At 33.2% G+C, this 22283-nt stretch overlaps 1 protein-coding gene across 2 annotated transcripts in view; it reads left to right on the forward strand.

Annotated features, from left to right (window-relative positions):
• Positions 1–22283, forward strand: part of PACRG (parkin coregulated) — a 596812-nt gene that overhangs the window by 71949 nt on the left and 502580 nt on the right. For both annotated transcript variants that reach the window (XM_044671843.1, XM_044671842.1), the window contains exon 2: positions 7995–8129. In XM_044671843.1, the coding sequence (XP_044527778.1) occupies positions 7995–8129 (135 nt within the window). The remainder of the gene's footprint in view (positions 1–7994; positions 8130–22283) is intronic.

Raw genomic sequence — 22283 nt, forward strand, 5'->3', positions numbered from 1 at the left:
ATATTGCTCTGTCAAAGAATATTCACAGTCTAGAAACTTTGGGGGCATAGTTCCAAATTGCTTTACAGAATGGTGAAATTAGTTCATTATCCTACCAATATTTTATTCATGTGTTCATCTTCCCTCAGCCCCTCCAACATCTTCTCTAATGTGTTATTTTCCTTTAGTTGACATTGCCAGTCTTATAGTTGAAAAATATAACTTCAAAAGTAACTTATTTCCTTTCATCATTATTGATTTATAGCATAATTTTTCATGTTGCTATTGATAGATTGGACTTATTCCCAGGAAAATTACCTGCTAATAACTATTATTTATCTATTGTGAAATAGCACTTTTTTAAAAAAGTTACAATCAGTTCCCAATGTGTGGAAAACAAGAGCTTTATCAGATAAGGTATCTACAAAGTTTACCTACCCAGTTACTGTGAAATGTTGGAGTGAACCTAATTTCTGTCAGACTACTTTCTAATATATAATCCAAGCAATTGTGGTGTTTGATTTCTTAAAGGACAAGGCTACTACTTTCCTTTGCTTTTGTATATTGTATTCCAACAACTATTTCACTGATCCACCTCCCTGTTATTTAATTAGTAAAAAATTATTTTGATTCTAAATATTTTATAATAAAATTTTATTTTTGAATTCCTAAGAATCCTTCTTACCCATTTAAAAGATCACTTTCCTTGCACTTCTTGAATTTTTGTTCCTTTAATATTTTTGTTATTTTTTCTAGTTCTACAGATTAATTTTTGGTAGTTTTTGTAAGGCACTAAATAAAAAAATTAATTTAGGAAAAATTGTCATTTCATCATATATTTTCAGCATACCCATGAGCAGTTAATATTTTTCTGATTTTTAATGATTTGTTTTTATTATTGAAAAGTGTTTTAGACATGCATTCACTTAGCTTCTATGTGCAGTCTTGGTAGATAGACTCCCTAGTATTTTATTCAGTCTAATTATTTTAAGTTTACTTTCTCTATCACTTCCTGCTGGATATCATTAATAATGTAAAAAAATTCTAATGATTTTTGTGGATATATTTTACATTTTCCAAATCTGTTGAAGTTATTAATTTGGTTCAATTAATTTTACTTTTCTCTCTCAGGTTTCCTTAAGTAAACTACCACATCATTTACAAAAAGGTGATAACTTTTTTTCTTTGCCTGCACTATTTCCTAATTTTATTTTTCTTCTCTAATTGATATAACTAACAGTTTTAAAAAATTGATTCAAATAGTAAATGGCAACTACACTTTTGCCCCACTCCAATCCAAGCCCTGTAGTTAAATCTGTAAAGTTGTTTTGAGTTCAGAGTGCTGGTTAAGATAGTTCCAAGGGCTTAATTCATGAACCATATAAAGGGTCAAAGAGATTACACTGCTACCCATTTCTGATATATCCATAGTTCCTAAACTGATTACTTATCAATAGGCAGAATTTATGATTTTTGTCACAAATGCCCCACTGTTATTTTCTCTTATATACTCAGATAACTCAATTTGGGGTTCTTCTCTTCTAAGAACTTTGTGGGAATTGACATGGAGGACACTGAGCTGTACTGTTTCTTTCCTATTCTACCTTCTTAGCTGGTCTCTGACTTAAACATTCTTAAGTCAGTTATCTTTCATTTTTTTTAGGTCTTTGTCTTTTTAAAAAATCATATTCCTCCCTTTTGATAATTATTCTTATCATGTCATATTCTATATAACTCGGTGATTTCATTTCAAAGATAATTAAAAAACTAAAACAAGTAAGGAATTAAAAATATCAAGGATGTATAGATTATGTATAGGACTCATTCTATTTCATGAATACTTTCATTTAGAAAAAAATCAGGAGACATTGAATATGGTGTAGGCCAAATAATACCACAAAAAAAGAATTTATTTGATTTGAATAATCAGGAAAATCATTACTTACTTGAGCCATTCCAGAATTAGCTGTTTTGATAGTAGTCTTATGCTGGTGGTGTTTAGCAGATATACCAAAATAAAGAATGCTGAGTAGAAGTGCTAAGGGATTTTTTTTTCTATTTTACATCAAAGAAAAAGTATTTGTTGAAGTTTCAATAAGCACTCCCTAATTTAAATTTTATTTCTACTCCATATCATAGCTCTTTATTTAAACAGAATTAAAGCAGGAATAGATTGTGAAAGGAATGGTCAAGGAATATTTTCTAAGTGTGTACAAGAATACATGAAATATATATATATTATCCTGGGACTCCATTCTAGGAGCATAGGGCCACAACCAGTAGGCAATGGGTCACACAGTCGCTCAGGGTCACCCAGCTGGGAAGTGTCTGAGCCCGGGTTTGAACCTAGGACCTCCAATCTCTAGGCCTGGCTCTCAATCCACTGAGCCACCCAGCTGCCCCATATATATATATAATCACCTTTTAAAATGTCAAAGCCTATTCAACAATTGTTAATGTAGGCCTCAATATAGTTTTTACTCTAATTTTTCATTAGAAATGAATATATTTTAATAATATATTTAATTAATACAAACAACAGACCACCATTTTTATTCTAAATGAATACTACAGATGTGTGATCTGATATTCTATAACATACTGAATAGAAGTGGTAGAAAAGGGGAGAAATTCAATATTGCATTTTACTTTTTCCTTGGTCATATATGGATAATGTTAAATTTATAAAAGCTGGATTTTAGAAACAAGTACATTTTTGACCCAAGACATTGATCTTCAGATTATTCGATCCCTCCTAGATAATAATGAGGTAAAATTGTTAGTGGTAATATTTAACTAACTAGAATGGTTCTCTATTTCTATTATATTTGTAATAAATTTTTGTTCAAAAAATTTTATTAAATTGAAGTAGGAAGATTTTCTTAACTTTTTTTCAGTCTAGAACACCAAAGAATTGAAATGTTAAATATAGGTTTCATAATGATTTACACAAATTCTATTCATTTGACTTGAACATGGATTTTCAGTATAATTTCACCAAAAATGAAATTTATCAAGAGAGTTGACTTGAAACTCAAAAGGACATTTATCCATTATATAGCTATGAAATACAAACTAACTAAAGGGAATCAAATGCTAGAAATGGCTTCATCAAGCAAATGCTGATGCATGAATAAAAACTTAATATGAAATATTCATTTTAACAGTGCAATGGCAGGTTGTATTTATAAAGCAGACAACCTGCACTGATTCTAACTTTCATCTCTAAGAAGATGATAAGATTAGAAGGTTGACAAATTTCATTTATAACTGTGTCTTAAAAGTATTCAATTGAAAATATTATCTAATATAAAAGGAATAATCATGATTAAAAACAAAATAGGAGAAAGTTCTCTAAAGAACTGGGTTAGTTCTTTATGGATGACTTATGAAGAATCCCATGGGATGAGCAGATATAGCTGGGTTTTATTGTTCAATGGGAAGGGAATACCCAATTTATGAGATCACAGATTAATCAAATACAAAATTAGACACATATATGTATCTGTCTATTTAGCAATGCTACATATTGATAAAGCAATCTTATTCACTATTAGAGGATATCACCTATATTATTTTACATAGCTACCAATCTATTTAATCATGTAATCCCTGAAACACCTATAGTGTCTGTGTGTATGTGTATATATATGTTTCAGCGAATTTAGCTGTTATTATACACTTTTTATATTAGCTTGTAAACTGAGTATTATATTATTTGATATTATTAATTGTCACTTCCTTGGCATTTAAGATCCAAGATTGTCAGATTTATAAAAAGACTAGAATTCCTAAATGTGCTACTTAGAGAACTATAATGATGCTAAATGCATGTATGTTTGCCAATTCTAGACCTAACAGTTAATTGCTATTGTTCCTTAGTAAAAAGTTGTGCCATTGGCTGTTTTAACAGTAGTGGTTTAATAACTCAGACTTAAGGTTTGAGCAGCTAAAAATATAGAGCTAACATTAAGTGATTTAGTTAAATAAAATAATCTGAAGACAAGGTAATATGGATTTCCTACCCAAAATAAATTAGGTCTTTATCAGCTATAGTAATCCTAGATGAAAATGCTTCAAATAAAAATTTCAAAATACACATGGAAGAATTTAGAAAACCTTAACCTTTACCCCTACTAATGATTATTATTATTGTGACAGACTTCATGATCCAGATCTTAAATTCATTACTATATATTCAATAAATGTGAGTATATAAAGTATTTTGTCATTATAATCATTACAGCCTACATTAAGTACTTTGGTTTTCAAGTACATTTGATTTTATTAAAAGCATTCTACTGCAACATCCATTCTTCCTAATTGGTTTAAGGGTAGGTCCCTCTTTTCAGACAAATCTTCACTGCATTTCTCCCACAATTTTAATATGAGCTCTGTGTGCTTCCTTATTTTATTAGATTATTTGTAATTTATAGAGGGAGAAATACTTAAAGCACAATATAAAAATGTATAGCAGTTTCCAAATAAAAAATATTAACCATACTTCTACCTACTTCTATTCTTATCTTTTAAAAAAAGTCTAGTAGTGTGCCTATTTTAAAATAAACTATAGGTTATGCAGAAAATTACTTATCCTTTTGTCTGTAAGAGTGCCAGGAGTAAGGTTGGGGGGGGGTCGAGTGAATGGGAAACGAAACAATAAAATCATAAAGACCATCTCCTGAGGTGAGAATAAAAGAAATAAAAATTATGTAGTAGATGTAAAGAGGATCCAGAAAGTGGCTTGATTTGAGAAAGGGAAGATCTAAACATGTTTGAAAACAAAGGTGAAGAAATGAAAGAGAGATCTAAATAATTTAACAAAAGAAAACAAATGAGAAATGGATGAAAAATGGAAAATCTGGGTGGCTAGAATCAGTGAAGTGAATTCAGTGAGAGGAAATACCCAATTCCTGGCTGTCAGAGAAAGAGGAGAAAATGGATAAAAGACAGAAGGAAAGAAACTACATAGCTAATGGATTTGTTACCCAGGAGATAAAGTTAAATGGATCAAACACTTTAACTTTTTCTTCATTTTCTATGAGAAATCATCTTCTTTATACTGAGGTAGCCAATTTTTTTAACAATGGATAATACTCTTGCTTGTTTAGTTGTTTCAGTCACATCCCAACCCTTCACAACTTCATTTGGGTTTCTTTTTGGCAGATAATGGAGTGCTTTGCCATTTCCTTCTCTATCTTGTTTTATAGATGAGGAAATTGAGGCAAACAGGATCAAGGGACTTGCTTAATGTCACATAACTAGTATATGTCTGAGGTCAGCTTTGAACTCAGGAAGAGGATTTTTTTTAACCCTTACCTTCTGCCTTAGCATCAGTTATAAAATAGAAGAATGACAAAAGCTAGGCAATTGGATTTAAGTGCTTTGCCCGAGGATCAAAAACTAGGAAGTGTCTGAGATCAAATTTGAAACTGGGTTCTCCCCACTCCAGACCTGGTACTCTATCCACTGAGCAACCTAACTGCTCCAGGAAAAGGAGTCTTCCTGACTTTAGATCCAGCACTCTATCCTCTATGTCACCTAGCTGCTCAGGACAATTGTCATAGAATTGCTAAAGATGCAACATACAACTCTTGTCTTCTCTAGATTCCAGAAGTATCTAGCATACAGAAAGTACTGAATAAAGACAAATCAATCAAAATCAAACATTTATTAAGCATCTACTATGTGCAAAGCATAAAGAACAAAACAAAACAATTCCTTCTAGGAGCTTTGTTATACAGGGGAGCACCCCAGAAGTGTTAGCAATGTTTTACATTTTTAAAAATCTTAAAACTGCACTAAGGCTTTTGGGACTCATGTGTGTATGTACATATGTCTGTATGTATATATTTGTATATATACATATAAAGGTTATATGAAATAAGATAATTTATTGGAAAGGAGAGGAACCAACAAGTAGTATGATCTGGAAAAGCCTCACAGAGGGAAGTGGTATTTGAGCTTAGTTTTGAAGAAATCCTTGGATTCTAGGAAGTAGAGATAAGAAGGGATGGGCACTTATGGGGGATGAGGAAGGATTTACCTGTGCAAAGACCCAGAAATATGAGACATAATGAATAATGAAGTATTGCTAATGATGCTAGGGGTCATCCTCAATCCACCAGAAATAATTGAATTTGCAGGTCTTCAAGAGGAAACATTTTCTCATTGTACCAGTGTAGTTAAAAAGAATAATTGTTACTCATTACAGTGAAACAGTTGACTGTATAACTCCACATTTAATCAATTCTTTTACTGCTTTTAGCATTCCTTTCTATTTCTTTCTTAGAAAAAGAAATAGCTCCCCATTACCTCTCACCCCAGCTACTGAGGGGTCCTCCCTTCCAAATTATGGTGTATTTACTTTGTATGTATTTTGTGTGTGTGTGTGTGCATAGTTCCCTTATACCACATCCCCCATTAGAATGTGAGCTCTCTGAAAGCGAAGACTATCCCTGTTTGTCTTCACATCTCTTATCTGGAGCATAGTGCTTCATAAGGATGCACTGACTGATTGAGTAGTTAATCTGATTTTTATTATCAAATAGATCATATCTTACTACACATTTTAGAAGTCTTTCCAATTTAGTACATAGGACTTGCCAGAACTTCTGTTTTCTTGGCAGTGAGTACACCAGGTCATCTTCACATTTAGTCATCAAAATAGAATCTTAGTAGAAGAATTCTTAAAACTTTTTTGATGTAATTTATCTTATTTTTTAAACCCTTATCCTTTTATCTTAGAATTAATACTAAGAATCATTTGCAAGGCAAAAGAACAACAAGGCCTGGGTAATTGGAATTAAGTGACTTGCTCATGGTAACACTACTAGGAAATGTCTGAGGCTTGATTTGAACCCAGGACCTCCCATTCCTGGTTCTGGATCCACTGAATCACCTAGCTAATCTTATTTTGAAGTAATTTATAGACATACTGTGGAAAGGAAAAAAACTGAAACATTAAGAAAATATTAATGTTACTAATTGAATCAGTCAAAGGAAATCTGTAAAAGAATTGTAGTTTTCATTGACAACATCCTGGGAAAGGCAAAAACATTTGACCTTTATAAGTAGTGTGTGCATGACTATATGATGTTTCAGTTCTTTGTATGTAGAGCAATATATTTTTTATGTTCTAAATATTTCACTCCTCTCTTCAAATTTTAGAGCCTAATGCATTAGTTGGGTGATAAACAGCATCAATTTAAGTTTTCCTCCTGATGTGAACATTATCATTTTAAAATATTCTCTTTTTAGATAAAAATATATGGTGCTCGTTGATAATTGAATTATGGGAAATTTGTTTTATGGGTATTTTCTCATGCCTCCTGTGATGCTTAAATGCATTCTTCCTTCATTATTTTTTAGTAATCTAGCTAATCATTAGTTAACATTTCTGTTCAGTTTTTATAATTTGTAATTAATTTCCACATCCTGAAAGGTAAATGACTATATTGTCCCTGTTTTACCTATAAACAAGTAAAAATAGCATATATTTCAAAAGTTTGTCCAATGTTTCATAAAGAATATTTGTCTTGTAATCAGGATGCAGTGTATTAAAAGTGGGAAAATATTTTAACTTCCCAAGCCATGATAGCTTTTTTGGAAGGATGTACCTCAACTGAGAGCTATTCTTCATTCCTTTCCACCTACTCTCATTATACAGTAATCTTTATACAAGTAAAATAATTTTTAAAGTGTCACTTGACATTGCTTTTAAAAATATCATTAAAAGGATACTATTATAAAGCCTTTTCTTTAATAGCAATATGAAAAATAATTTTCCTCCTTCCTCATTAGATCTACAAAACATCTGTAAGGATTCTAGAAATTAAAATATAAAAAATTCAAATCTTGCCGATTTACACTTACCTAAGCGATTCATAATTTACTTTGTCCAGATAACCCTCTATTCAACTAAACAACAACAGCTGAAGGATGATTTGATTTTGACTCTCTTGGTATCTTTTGAAATCAGATCAAAATATGTTGTGTCTATGTTTTTTTAATAGGTGAGAGGCCCGCCAACTGCAGGAGCATTTAAAGAACGACCAACAAAACCCACAGCTTTTCGAAAGTTTTATGAGCGAGGAGACTTCCCAATTGCCCTTGAGCATGACTCCAAAGGAAACAAAATTGCCTGGAAGGTAAGTCAGGGCACAGCTGTGACAGCCAGCTGTGCTTATCCAAGTGACATCTCACATAGCCAAATAAAGTTGGTTGATAAGTAAATAAACTAGAGTAATTTCTCTGCAAATGGAAGATAGTAGGAAAGCTCTTAGAAAAAGGGCCCCTGAGTCAGCCGTCCACCTTGACTAACAATTAAATTATAGGTTGCAAAAAAGAAGATGACAGAGTTGCTTTGCCTTAGAGAATTGTCTGCTGCCCAATTCATCTCTATTTTTATGAGAACCTGGCAGCCCAGCCTGTTTCAGGCAGTCCATCAAATGATGGAAGTGGTGACTGGATACAGTGAGCAACAGTCATTTATCTCCCCCAAATTTCACCTTCCTGCAGGACACTTCCAAATGGAAGCTTTAATTACCTAAATGGATAGGTCAAGATTGCCTGCACCCTGGAAATGCAGAATAGAATACAAAAGAAGGCAGATTCTTATTCCTTGGCTGTACTCTCGGTCTACAGCATATGTCAGACGGCGTAATCGCTGTCATACGTGTCCCTGTTAGAGGCTGACCTCCACCGCTGAAACCATTACAGCGCCGACATTTCTCTGACAAAAGGTTAATTGGCTTCAAAATAAATGTATTGCCTAATGACTCCATTCTAATGCGACTGTGTTTCTCCCTAAAAGGCTCACTGATGTTATTTGTAAAAACTTGCCAATCTCTTAACTAACTAGAAAAGGTTTTTAAATTTAATTTGCGAAACTCAAATGCCGATCTTTAACCTGTTCTTACTATTTTATTATTTTTGCTATCACAGCATTTACTTTGTTTGGGGGTTGTCGACTAAAAATACTTTTCCGCCAAAATAAAGGATAGCCGTTGCACTCAAGTGAATACCATATCAGGTGATGGAAAATAAAAAATATTGCAGTTAAATATCATTCCACTTAAACAGCTAAGGATTTAACTCAAAAAGGAAAACAGTGGCAGTATGTTTAGCCTGTATATAGAAGGATATAGCCCTTGATTATAATACCACTAAAAATTCTAAATATAAAAGAAAACTTAAAATGAAGTCAAATAGAATAAATTAGAAAGCAAAATTTTTAACTTTTTTCAGTATTCACTATGGTATTTATTTCAAGATTTAATTTACTTAACCTTTTAGAGATAAAGCAGCCTAATACTTGCAAAATTATGAATTTTTTAAAAAGCAGTTCACAACTTGATTTTTAAACAAAACTTGTCACTAATAGAATTGAGGTTGTGAAAATTTACATTTTGTATGTATATATTTTATATATGTATATATAAACATATATAATTTTGTATCCTTTCTAATTTTCCTCACTACCAATTTATTATTTCTTATATCACAGTAAAATAGTATATATTAGCAAAACGACTTGCCTGTGTAAAATGACATAAAAGACATCTTCAAGGATATATAACTAGAGAAGAAGCCAGGCTAGCCATGTATCATGTATCATGTATCATGTAAGGGGTGAAAAATAGAAAGCATTGCATTGGCTTCCATTAAATATTAGAAGACTAAAGACCAAAGTTTCTAGCATGTTGGGTAGATCATCTATTGAGGATTTACAGAAAGACAAGAATCACACAGAATGAGGTTATTTGTATTGGTGGAGAGAGTACCCACTGATGAAATTCCAAATTCCTTAAGGTATCCTTTTACTAGTTTTTTAATTGTAATAAATTAAGCAAAAAAAAGGTGGTTATTAAAATTAAGACCAACTGACATCCACAAAAGAGGCAATCGAGCAACACACTATAAGAGAGAGACAGAGGGCTATATGTGCCTGGCAAGTTGATCTGATGGATTCAGCCACAAAGCCCTAGTAAATAGCAATGCACTCCAGACCACCAGTCCTGATTTCAACCCAACCTTGTAGCCATCAGTAAGGAAATCAGTCCTTGTGGAGAGGTGCACCAGCACAACTACTCTGAGAGTCCTAAAAACCCTGCCTCTTCAGAAGCTATAGATACTGTCAACCCAGGATTATGCTTTCTCCAAGAAGAATCCTTGGCATTGTCAAATGATTCAACATTAGCAACTGATCTAGTTTCCGTGTCCCCCCACCAAGTGGAAATAGCATTAAAGATCTTGCATTACTTATTTTGCTCTTGTATACTAAAAACCATGGAGTTTTTCCATTTGGCTTACAGCTGAAACTTCTTTTATGTATGTGCTATCTCATCCTTGTAAAATATGCTCTTCCTAAGAGTGTGAAATGTTTTGCTTCATTCATTCATTTATTACATATTTTATGTCTCCTTAAGAGGAGAGCAGATGATTACAACAAAAAAAGTAGAAATAGTTGATGTTATCAGGACTCCAGTTTCCTGGACATCTTTTGCTATCTGGGACAACGAACAGTCACAAAAAATGAATTAACTCTAGTTTTCAATAGAGGAATGAGTCAGGTTTGTACCTATATTCTTCTTATCAGGACCTGGTCCCCTCTGTGGCACAGTATGATATAAACACGCCATTTGATCTCTTAGCCAAGAACACTTAGCTATGGATACCAAAAGGTTCCAAGTTAAGCAAGGGAAATGGATTTGGTTTTTAGTGTTTGCATCTGTTCTTCCTGAGCTTTTCCTTTTGTTATTGCCCTGACTTGAGTTTTTCTTGCAGACCTGTTAAGCTGCTGACCTTGACTTCCTGAAGCAGTTGATTTCAGTCTTCCTTTCCTAGCTATGATAGTCATGCCTTTTTTCTAGCATGATGTACTCCTAACTGTAGGAACATCTCAGAGTTCAATCCTTATTGTGATTTGTGTATACCAAAAACAGCATTTTGTTCTCTCCTAAACTCTTTGTACTTATATTCTTCTTCCCTAGCAGCCTTGCACCTATGCAGATACTCTTCCCTTGACCTCTTTCTAGTTCCCTTTTAATCATTGTCTTCTCTCATCAGAATTCAAGTCCTTTGAGGGCAAAAATTACCTTTTTCTTTTTTTTCTCTTGCTCTCTCTCTCTCTCTGTCTCTGCCTCTCTCTGTCTCTGTTCCTCTCTGTCTCTGTCTCTGACTCTCTATCTCTGTCTCTGTCTGACTCTGTCTCTGACTCTGTCTCTCTGTCTCTCTCACTCTCTCTTTCCCTTTTTCTCCCTCCTTCGCCTCCCTCTTTTCTCTTTCGTCTTCCCCCCACCTTTCTCCATGCTCTGATGACCATATGGTCCCTTACCTTAAGAAGCTTAAAATGTAGTTAGGTATTCCAAATGTATATAGATGCAACAGCCAGGGTACATTTACAAAGTAATGGAAGCAAATTAATGGTGGTATAGTATAATTGTGCAGAAAAGTGCTAAAAAAATAAAACTAGCGGGAAAACAGAGCTAGAGATGGGGAAACTAACTTCTTTTTATGTTTCTCATATTAACAGGAGGCATGGGTTATCTTAAAAGTACATAACTGTTTACTTTTAAATGAAAATGGTCATTTTAACAAGCTATAGAAAAAAACTAATAACAATAAAATTGCAAAATTTGACCAAATACATACATTTTTCATAGTCATAGATATAGCATAAAAGACTTGTAAATAAAGGATTTCAAAACATTGTAGACTTGTAGGTTTTTATTTGTTTATTTATTTGTTTATTTTTAAACCCTTAACCTTCTGCTCCTAGGTGGAAGAGTGGTAAGGGTGGGCAATGGGGGTCAAGTGACTTGCCCAGGATCACACAGCTGGGAAGTGTCTGAGGATAGGACCTCCTGTCTCTAGGCCTGACTCTCAATACACTGAGCTACCCAGCTGCCCCTGACTTGTAGGTTTTTAGTGATTATAAACTATGAATGATACCAACTCTATAAAGGCAAAGAACATGAACCAAGTTGACTAGGTGATACTTTGCTGTATTTAAGTATGAATTTATATAATATTATAGTAAAATTGTGCATACTTATGTCTCTTTGGATCAGGAAAAATACAGATACTTGACTCTTTCAAGTAAATCACAATGACCATGTCAGTAAACAGTATTAACTTATTCCTTACGTTTTCTTAATTCTAATTACCAGAAAATACTTTATCACTCTGACATTGTCCAATCTGCTATTTTACTTTAAAATGTCATCATTGTGTGAAACTACTTCCTGGTTTATTTGTCCTATGATTCTCTTCTAGTCCTTTAATAAGAATTAGTGTTCACTTTACATGCTGGTTATTGTTTTATTTTCCTTCTGTCTTCCCAATATTTCTTGGTCTTATTCATCAGTTTAATGGTATGCCTATATCTTAAAACTCAATGCCTCTGCAGACATCTTGCATCTATGTCTCCAAATCTGAACTGAGTTTCATACCTATCTCCCCAAATACCTTCAGACTCGACCTGTTTCAAACCAAAGTTGTTCTTTTTATCCTGAAAACTGCCTTTCCCTAGAATGACATTTCAGATCTAGTACTGAAATGGACCTCAGACACTATTTCTTCCCATCTATTTTGTGTTATTTTTTGGTACTTAGAACCAAAGAACACAAGATATTCTTAGACAGTTATTGGATTGATTTGGGTTTGTTCATGGAGATTGCGAATATTTCTGTCATTTTATGAAGTTTGGAGCAAGACCAAACTTGTTCATTGTTCTACAAGCATGTAGAAGACCCTTACTCTATTACCTACCATTAAGTGACTTTAATGTTGCCTATTATTATAGGAAAGGAGGTGTGATCCAATAGTTATGGCTTGGATCTTAGAATTGGACAACTAAAACTGACAGAGAAATAGCACATTGGTTGTGTATACATATATAAATACATGCAAACATTTATGTGTGTATATATATGTATGCATATGTATGTAGAAACACACATATACATATATGTAGGAGAGAGATGAATATACATATCCATGCATAATTGTTTTCCTGTGGGAATATATATTTTCTAGGAAGTCTATAGTTGAAAGGAAGCTTTCTGAACTAACCAAGAGGACTTTAACTCAGAATTGAGAAGACCTGAGTTCCAAACCCATTTCTGATTCATCCTCACTCTGTGATCCTGGATGAGTCACTTAAATTATCTGAGCCTCAGTTTCCTCACCTGAAAAATGAAGATAATAATGGTACCTATCTTGTTGTGAGGATGAAATGAAATGATTTGTAGGTAAAATTCTCTCTAATACTTAAAATGCTATGTAAACGCTAGCTATTATTATTTAAATAAAGGAGGGAAAGGCTAGTATGTCTGTAAAACCCAAACCTGTTAAACACAAATACAGTAATGATGTAAGAAGAAAAGCAGTCAAGTGTTATTGAGGTTACACTAGGTTACTTCAAATGCCCTTTGATAATTTGATTATTCCAAGGTATTACTTACTAATTTATAGATAAAAATAATTAGAAAGATGGTAAAGAACAATAACTAGTGCCTTGGATATTTAGATACCAATGTAAAGTGTATAAATAATATAACAACTTTAAAATTTATATGGCAAAGTAGTATAATGTAGGAGAATGGGCTCTAGATTTAAGGTTCAAGTCTGCTTCATGACATATTTCCTGGGTGGCCTTGGGCAAGACAATCTCTCTGGACTTCCACTTTGCTTATTTGTAAAATAAGAGAATAAGATAATCTGACTGAAAGATTTTTGAGGTCCTTCCCAAATCTTAAACCTATGATTGAATAATCATAAGTTAATATCACCTTGAAGATTTCACTGACAAATATTTCTGTTTGTGTCTTCCTAGAAATTTTGTAAGTGTTAAGTTTTTATAGGCTGCAGTTATGTGTTGCATAACTTCTATTGCTGTTCACTGTCTAACCTTCTTAAGAATAAATAACCTGTTTGTAATTTATAATATCACTCATCTGGCCCTTGATTGCCACTTTTCCCATGCTTCTTTGCTATTATATTGTCATGAAGGTTGCCTACAGAGAACCTTTTGGTTCCATTTTTGAATCTCCATATATACTGTTGTGTGAAGATCCTAAAACGATTTTGCACTTGCAGACCAACATTTGTGGGAGAATGAACTTGTTTATGGTAACTATAGCTAATGTCAGCTTTTTAAATTACTCTCATAAGAAGAAATTGGTCTGCTAGTGAAATCAGTGCCCTCAAACTCAAAAAGTCCCTCTTGAAATTCAAGTCTAAGTCTATCCATCTCATTTTTTAAACCCTCACCTTCCATCTGAGAATCAATACTGTGTATTGATTCCAAGGTAGAAAAGTGGTAAAGCTAGTCAATAAGGGTTAAGTGACTTGTCCAGGGTCCCACAGCTAGGAAGTATCTGAGACATATATGAACCCATGATCTCCCATCTCTAGACCTAGCTATCAATCCACTGAACATCTACCTGCCCATTACCTATCTCATTTTCAAAATTATTTTAGTCACTCATATTTTTTCTTAATCACTTCATTATTAGGTTTAATTTCTTGAGTTTGTATTAAATATTTTCAATCCTAAAGTTCTTCAACTTTTCCTCTTTAGACTTTAGTAGGTCCTTAATGGCATCTCTCATTTTTGTTAGTCTTACTGTATTTGGTTTAGGAATAAATTTTTCCTTAGTATTTCCCTTAGTTGATTGTTAATACATTGCTGTCTAGCTTTGACCAAAAGATATTGACAAAAGACAATATGAAGCTCATGCCTCTAGCTGATGAGATAATTCCAATTCTTCTATTGGGTTCTAAAGCAGTTTGACAGCTGTAAATGGTCAGTACCGTCTGGGCTGAAATATTTCACTCAGGTATTGATATTCATAATTTGTTTGCTTTCTTTTGGTGCAAGAAAATGAAGAAGCACCACTTACTGTATTACCTTCTATGCTGGTCTAGCATGATGATGGATTTGAGTAGGACTAGCTTGCAACTCTGTGCCCTTCCATCTGTTCTATGATTCTTTGGAACAGTTACATACTACTGACTAGGGTATTAGCTCAAGTGGTGGTAACCATCAAGCCCAATTAGCCAGTCTATTAATGTTCCTGCTAAATCTTCACATCAATCTTAATGTCTTCAGGGCACATAAAATCTCTATGATTCATCACTCTGAGTATCATTTCCCTACTTTGATGTTGTTCCTCTTCCCCCAGACACAGCATAGACAAAGGATTGAGTTTTGAGGGAGTATCATCATCATCATCATCATCATCATCCTATGATCTAGTATTTGATTAGCTGTAGGACATTTCCATATGTATTATTTGAAAGGATATCTAAATAAAAAATATAATCAAAGGATTGACTATCAGAAATTAGTTAACATAAAAATGAATATTTGTATATGTATGGATATGTTATATGAAAAGTAATAAGATATATTTTAAAGCTTTTTATTTAATGACATTATAAAGATATGTATTGCACATTATATTATATATGATATCATGATATCAATTATATTGTATATATATTTCCTAAAAAAATTTGGATCATCTGTGACTATTTACTTGATTTGAAAACATAAAATGATAATATTTACTATACTTACATATAATGAGGGTTGATAAGACGATCAAATTAAATGATTCAATTCAAAAAGCATTTTAAATGGAATAATGAATTTAAAATTATATAAATATTAAAAGCTATATGAATGTCTGCTAAGATATTAGGTAAAATTTTCATCACTATTGATATAAATTAGAAGCCAAAGGGAAACTTTGAAATTTTGTATCTCAAAGAATGCTTTTTAGTTTAATCATTTGTCTGATTGGCACAATAATTTGATAGCAGATCTCTGGTTTAACTCAACTGAGTTATTTTCTGTCATGATACAATTGGTAACAAAATATTAAAAGGAATATAATTTTTCATTTTTCTTTAATTTAATGGCAGAATAAATATTTACATTAGCATGATTTTCTAAAACTTTTAATTATTTTTAATTAAATTAAATTTTTAAAAAATTTTAAAATTTTTAAAATTAAAACGTTTAATTATTTAGATAACCAAAAAATTGTACTTTAGACATTCCCTTTTAAATTCCTATTGAAGCATTAAAAATTTTTAAGTGTATCATTCATAAAATTACACATGATCTTATTTTTTTTTAATTTTAAACCCTTAACTTCTGTGTGTTGACTTATAGGTGGAAGATTGGCAAGGGTAGGCAATGGGAGTCAAGTGACTTGCCCAGGGTCACACAGCTGGGAAGTGTCTGAGGCCGGATTTGAACCCAGGACCTCCTGTCTCTAGGCCTGGCTCTCAATCCACTGAGCAACCCAGCTGCCCCATGATCTTATTTTTAAAATACATTTGCTTATGATTACTGAGAATATCATCTTAAGATTTCTCCTAAGAGATACACTGGTTGGAAATGACCAACTAGAAAAAGATTTGTGAAGCTGTAGTAGAAACAATGGCACTCAAATACTTTAGGACATGCCATTTGATCACAGGACAACTCATAGGGATGGAGCTTTATAAGCCTGATCATTCTGGATAAAAATAATCCTTGGTTAATACTTAAATGTAGCACTGCTCACTATTCATTCTTATGAGCAGTTGTTTTCCTAAATCTTAGTTTCAAAATAATTAAGACAAATAATGTTTTTTTCTGGTCAGAGTAAAAATGACTTCAAACAAAAGAAGAAAAGAAAGTATTGTGCATAAATTAATTGGCTGCTTAAAGAAGTCAATAAAATTTCCATGGATAGTAGTTTGTATGAACACTTAAATTGTGTGCTGAATAACTAGTTCCTAATAGTAATGTAAAACTGTTTTCAGTCATTTTTCTCCTCTATTCTTTTTTTTTTAATTCCAGTTTCTTGCCAGCAATCCTATTCACTAATTGAAATAAAATGATCAAAGTAAACTGTTTTAATTAACATAACTGATTATTTCATAATAAAACATAGTTATTAAGTATGATTATTAAAAATATGCACAGCACTAATTTTTTTACAATTAAAGTCCCAACCACAATAATTTCCTGAACTTTAAATCTAGCAATATGTCATGAGATAGTAATACTTTGTAATTTTATTTTATAATTCATTTGTTCTGTTTCCCTTTCCTAATGTTTCATATAAAAATGAATATGAATCTCTGCCCCATGAAATGGAACACTATATTGACTTAAAAATCGAATAGGCAAATTTACTCAACAGTTGAATAATTTCTTTCACATTAAAAAATAAGAGCATTGTCTTGTAACTATTCCAGTTTTCTCTTTCTTTTGATAACTGCTGGAGCTTGAGCTTCCAGTGCCAGGCCTTAGTAGGATTTGTAAGGCAGATTTTTTTCTAAAGGAAGTGACAGTTTACCTGGTTTTTGTAGTATAGAACTGCCATATTTCAATTATGAATTCCTTTGTGATTAATTAATAGCAGAGGCTTATCTGAGAAGTCTTGGAAAAAGTAATCCTCAGGGCAGTTAATTTATGCTTCCTTTGGAGGAGGGGGCTGCATATACAATTAAAGCCATTCCTTTATTTGATGCAAATTACCATCTCTTGAAAGTGTATAGAATGAAAATACAACCATGTATCAGAAATAACTTTAATTTAAATTTGCCAAATGACCTCTGAAATCTAGATGAAAGATTTTCTGCTGAATGGGCTGGTGCTCCCTGCTGCCCGTATAATTTATGTGAGAAATTAGTGTGAATGGTTCACTTTTATGGAGCAGTGCTGCTTGTAGCAAGCCTGCAGAAACAATTTTCCCCCAAGCCTCCATCTGTTCTTCAAACTGGGGCATATGCCATCTCATCGAGCTTGAAAGTCAACTGATTTATAACTCCTGAAAAGTGCATAGATTGAAAAGAAAGGTCGACTGCTGCTATGTGACAGTGATTTGTTAGGCACTCGGATAAAGACAATTCACATTACTATGGACCCAAGGGGAAACAAGTGATGTTCTAAGCTTCAAAACTTTGTAGATTGACAACTAGGAGAAAAACAAATCACTCCTCCTCTTGAAGTAAAACAACCATGACTGTTGGAAAGGGTTGAAGAAGTTTGGTAGGTCTGGGTGGAGGACTGGGACAGCATGGGGATATCATAGCTGAAATATCCGTATCATTTTGTTTTAGGAAGCAGGATGATGCCCACTCATCTCCAGCCAGTCCCATATTCCTCCCCTCACCCCAGCTATAGAGGTTGTCATCTAGAAATGTCAGTACTCATTACATTTTAATCTTTAAACTGTAACCAGAAACATGAGTCTTAAGAATGCTTGTTCCTGCTTGTTGAAAAGTTCTAGTTGGAGCCACGAATGGAGCTTTGATGAATTTTCTGAATCTTCTCTGAAGGTGAATCTGCTGGCCTCTTCCAATTAGTAATTTAATGAATGGCTTATTCTCTGTCCTTTCACTTACCATTTTCTTTTTCCTTTTGCTGAGGCACTACAAAGAACCTAAGCTCTTTGAGAGGTGACAAATGAAATCAGAGTGACAGTGTGACCATTAGAAAATCAATGTTTGTTTGATGTTTTCATTTATACTACAGAAAGAGTCTCTTCTGATTTGAGGCTTGTAGAGAGACAGTGAGAATCTTAGACCCCTTTAAATTAAACACAATTTCTTATTTCCTTGGAGGGAGGGAAGAAAGCAAAAAAAAAGAGAGGAAAAGTAAACAGTCTCAAAAGTAATTCTATTTAATTCAGCAGTTATTAAGTGTATACTAGTTGCAAGGTAAAGGTACAATTGAAGACCACTTTTTTTAACAACCCAACCAATGCAGGTTAAATGTTGGCTTATAATACTGTTATGAAAATCAGTTGAAATTCATGCATGTGAAATTTAGAATCAAATCCAGTTAATTTTTAGAAATCTTCTGACCATGAAATATCATTGAAAAAATGTAGACTCCAGTGATGTGAGGTTGGAAAGGAATGATCTCTTCAGAATCCTTTCTATTGTTCTTAGATAGCTATTCATGTCTCCTCCATGATTCTTGTTCCATCACCTGAATTCTTGTTGAAGCCTTAATCTCTCTGCCTCAAGACTTCCTCCTCAATTCATTTTCCCCATAGCTGCCAAAGTGATTTGCCTGAAGTGAAAATCTGACCAAATCCCTCTTCACTCAATAAACTCCAGTGGTTCTCAGCTTGAAAATAAAATATTAAACTCCTTTGTTTAGCATTTAATACTCTTCACTGTCTGGCCCCCAGATTTCTTCAGCTTTATTATACTTTACTCTTCTACTGATATTTTATGATCCAGCCAAATTTGCTCTCTTGCTATTCTTTGTACATTATACTATATCTCTTATTTTTAAACTTTTGTATAAGCATCCATGCTTGAAATTCTCCTTCTCATCATCTCATAGAGTTACTGGTTTCCTTTAAGATTCAGCTTGATCAAAACCTACAAGACACCTTTCCTGGTTCCTCAGTTCCTAGTACATAAATCCCACAAATTGATTTTATATTTATTTTGCACAAACTCCTACAAGTATATGTTGTCTCCATAGTAGAATATAAGGTTCTTGAATGCCTAGAGTGCCTTACTTTTAGCTTTCTATCCCCAATACCTAGTGCAGTGACTGCACATACTAGGCAGTTAATAAATGCTTCTTGATTGGATTGGTCATTTGACAAAGATCTGATATTAGAATTCCACCAGTTTAATTAATGTTTGTAGATGTTCTAGAAATTTGTACTATTATTATTAGGTCACCTTACTCCTTTTTTTGATGCTCTCTTAGTCATTGGAAATAAAGAAGGATTGCATAGCATCAATTTGTCTGAAAAGCAGTGTTCTGAAAATTGCACCATGTTGCTAATAAGCCTATCATTTAAAAATTTAACCAAACAAAACATTAATACCTTTAATGTTTCCCATATTGTCTGGCTTCTCTAATTCTATATTCCCTTTTGATTTTATATAAATATCTGTGTGTGTGTGTGTGTGTGTGTGTGTGTGTGTATGGTTTTGCTTCTTAAACTTTTGTTGCTGCACGTGCTTTTTTCTTGACACTGAGCATATACGAATTTAGGCATAACCCAGATTAATAACTCAGGTTTGTATTACTTCATTAGGATCTTTGTATATGGGAAGTCTATTCTCCCTCCTTTTTTTGAATTGAAGCTAGCATTTCACATGTAGAATCCTCACAATAAAGGAAAATAAACAAGCATCTCTATAAGCCTTTAAATACATTTTTTAATGATCCAATGCCATTTTCCTGGCAATTACCTATTAATCATCATGTACCTTATAAGTGTTAATTGGCCATTGCTATTTGCTTTTACTTTCTAAAACCAGCTAAGATATTCTCCCTTTTGCTTGCTAATACTAACTTCACAAAGTGTACCGCTGGATCCATTGCACCTGGTCTCTTAGATAATAAGACCATGATGTACCTCTAGTTAGCTAAACTTTGGTAAATCAAGAAACACTCCACTTTCATCTCTCTCAACCAATTTTTTGGCTCAAAGATCCCACAATAGAGATCTGGAAGCAGATAGGAGATAATGCTTTTTCCCTCCTCATTAATCATGATCCCAGAAGTTCTGAAAAGCAAGTACTATACTTAATATGTCAGAAATTACATACTTCCTATATACAAAGAAAAGTTTTGGAATCCATCTTTGGAGCTGTAGCACTATTAATCTAGGGAATTGCAATACCATTATTCCAATGTGAATGAAGATTTTAGGACTCTAATATATGTGTTTAACAAAAATCAGTACAGTGTCCTAAGTTCTGCAGATAGTAAATTTTTAATAAGTTGTTTAATTAATATTTATTTTTAGCAGTCCAGCAAAACCAGATCATCCTAATAGCATTTATGTATGAAACTAGAAGGACAACAAAAATATGAAAAATGAAAAAATTTATTGTTTCTCTAGTCATCTATTTCCATTCCAATGACAGTTTTATTCCCATAATTAGAGTTAATACCTCACTACTCAATGTGCTATATGAAGAAGTGGAACTGCTGCTCAGAAAATCAGATTTGATAAGAGCAGCTCAACCTGACCAGATACCTAAAGAGAAAATAAATCTTAGGGATGTAAATTTAAAGGCTCCCTAAAACCAGCTTTCAAGGTATCTCAAAGAGATCCCTAAATAATGGAAAGGATGTTGTTTGGAATTATAGATTCTCAAAAAAGACAACAGAGAGTACACTAGCAACTACTCACATATGTGCTTACTTCTACATAACTATAAAATACTTGAGACTAGGCTACTATTAATAAAATTTAACAGTAGTAATTTTTGTTTAAAAACTGTAAGACCATCTTCGCAGTTACAAATTGAGTGACAAATGAAGAAAACAAAGGATACTGCTGTTTTTGTAATTGATGGTTTAAAAAAACACATTTGAAACAATAAAACAAAACATAGCTTTAAAGCAAAGTTCTTAGTCTAGGGTTTGTGAACTTGATTTTTCAAAGATTAGATAATAATGAATCAGTCAACAAATGTTTATTACTTACTATATGCTAGACCTGTTAACACTGGGGATACCCCCAAAATGGCTATAACATGGACACTGCTCTCAAGAGGCCTAAATGTTGGAGAAGACAAAATGAAAACTATATATACATATATAAGACAAATACAGTGTATGTGGGAAGTAATCTCTGAAAGCGAAGCATTTGGAAGCAGGAAAGGAGAACCAAAAATACCTTCTGTTGAAGATGGGATCTAAGACTTGAAGGAAAACTGGGGGCTTCAGCAGGTGGAAATTAGGAGGAACAGCACTCTCCAGGCATGGAGAACAGTTAATGATAAGGTATGGAATCAAAAAATCAAATAGTTTTGTGCAAGAAACAGTAAGTAGACTAATGTCACTGAATCTTAGAGTATATAAAGTCAGTTCAGTTAGCTTTTAATAATTGCCTTCTATGCACCAGAAACTGTGCTAAAGGCTAGAAGGAAAGAAGGATCAGAAAACTGGAAAAATGGATTCAGATTGTGAAGGACTTTAAAAGTTAAGCAAGGGGGCAGCTAGGGTAGCTCAGTGTATTGAGAATCAGGCCTAGAGATGGGAAGTCCTAGGTTCAAATCCGGCCTCAGACACTTCCCAGCTGTGTGACCCTGGGCAAGTCACTTGACCCCCATTGCCTACCCTTGCCAATCTTCCACCTATAAGTCAATACACAGAAGTTAAGGGTTTAAAATTTAAAAAAAAGAGGTTAAGCAAGATTTTATATTTGGTATTATAAATAATATTATAGAAACCTTTGGAGCTCCACATGTGTGGACAAGATTTGAGGGATTGGCCTGGTCAAATTTTCATGTGAACAAGATTA

This window comes from Gracilinanus agilis, chromosome 4 (assembly GCF_016433145.1).
Source record: "Gracilinanus agilis isolate LMUSP501 chromosome 4, AgileGrace, whole genome shotgun sequence".
In the NCBI taxonomy this organism is placed as follows: Eukaryota; Metazoa; Chordata; class Mammalia; order Didelphimorphia; family Didelphidae; genus Gracilinanus; species Gracilinanus agilis.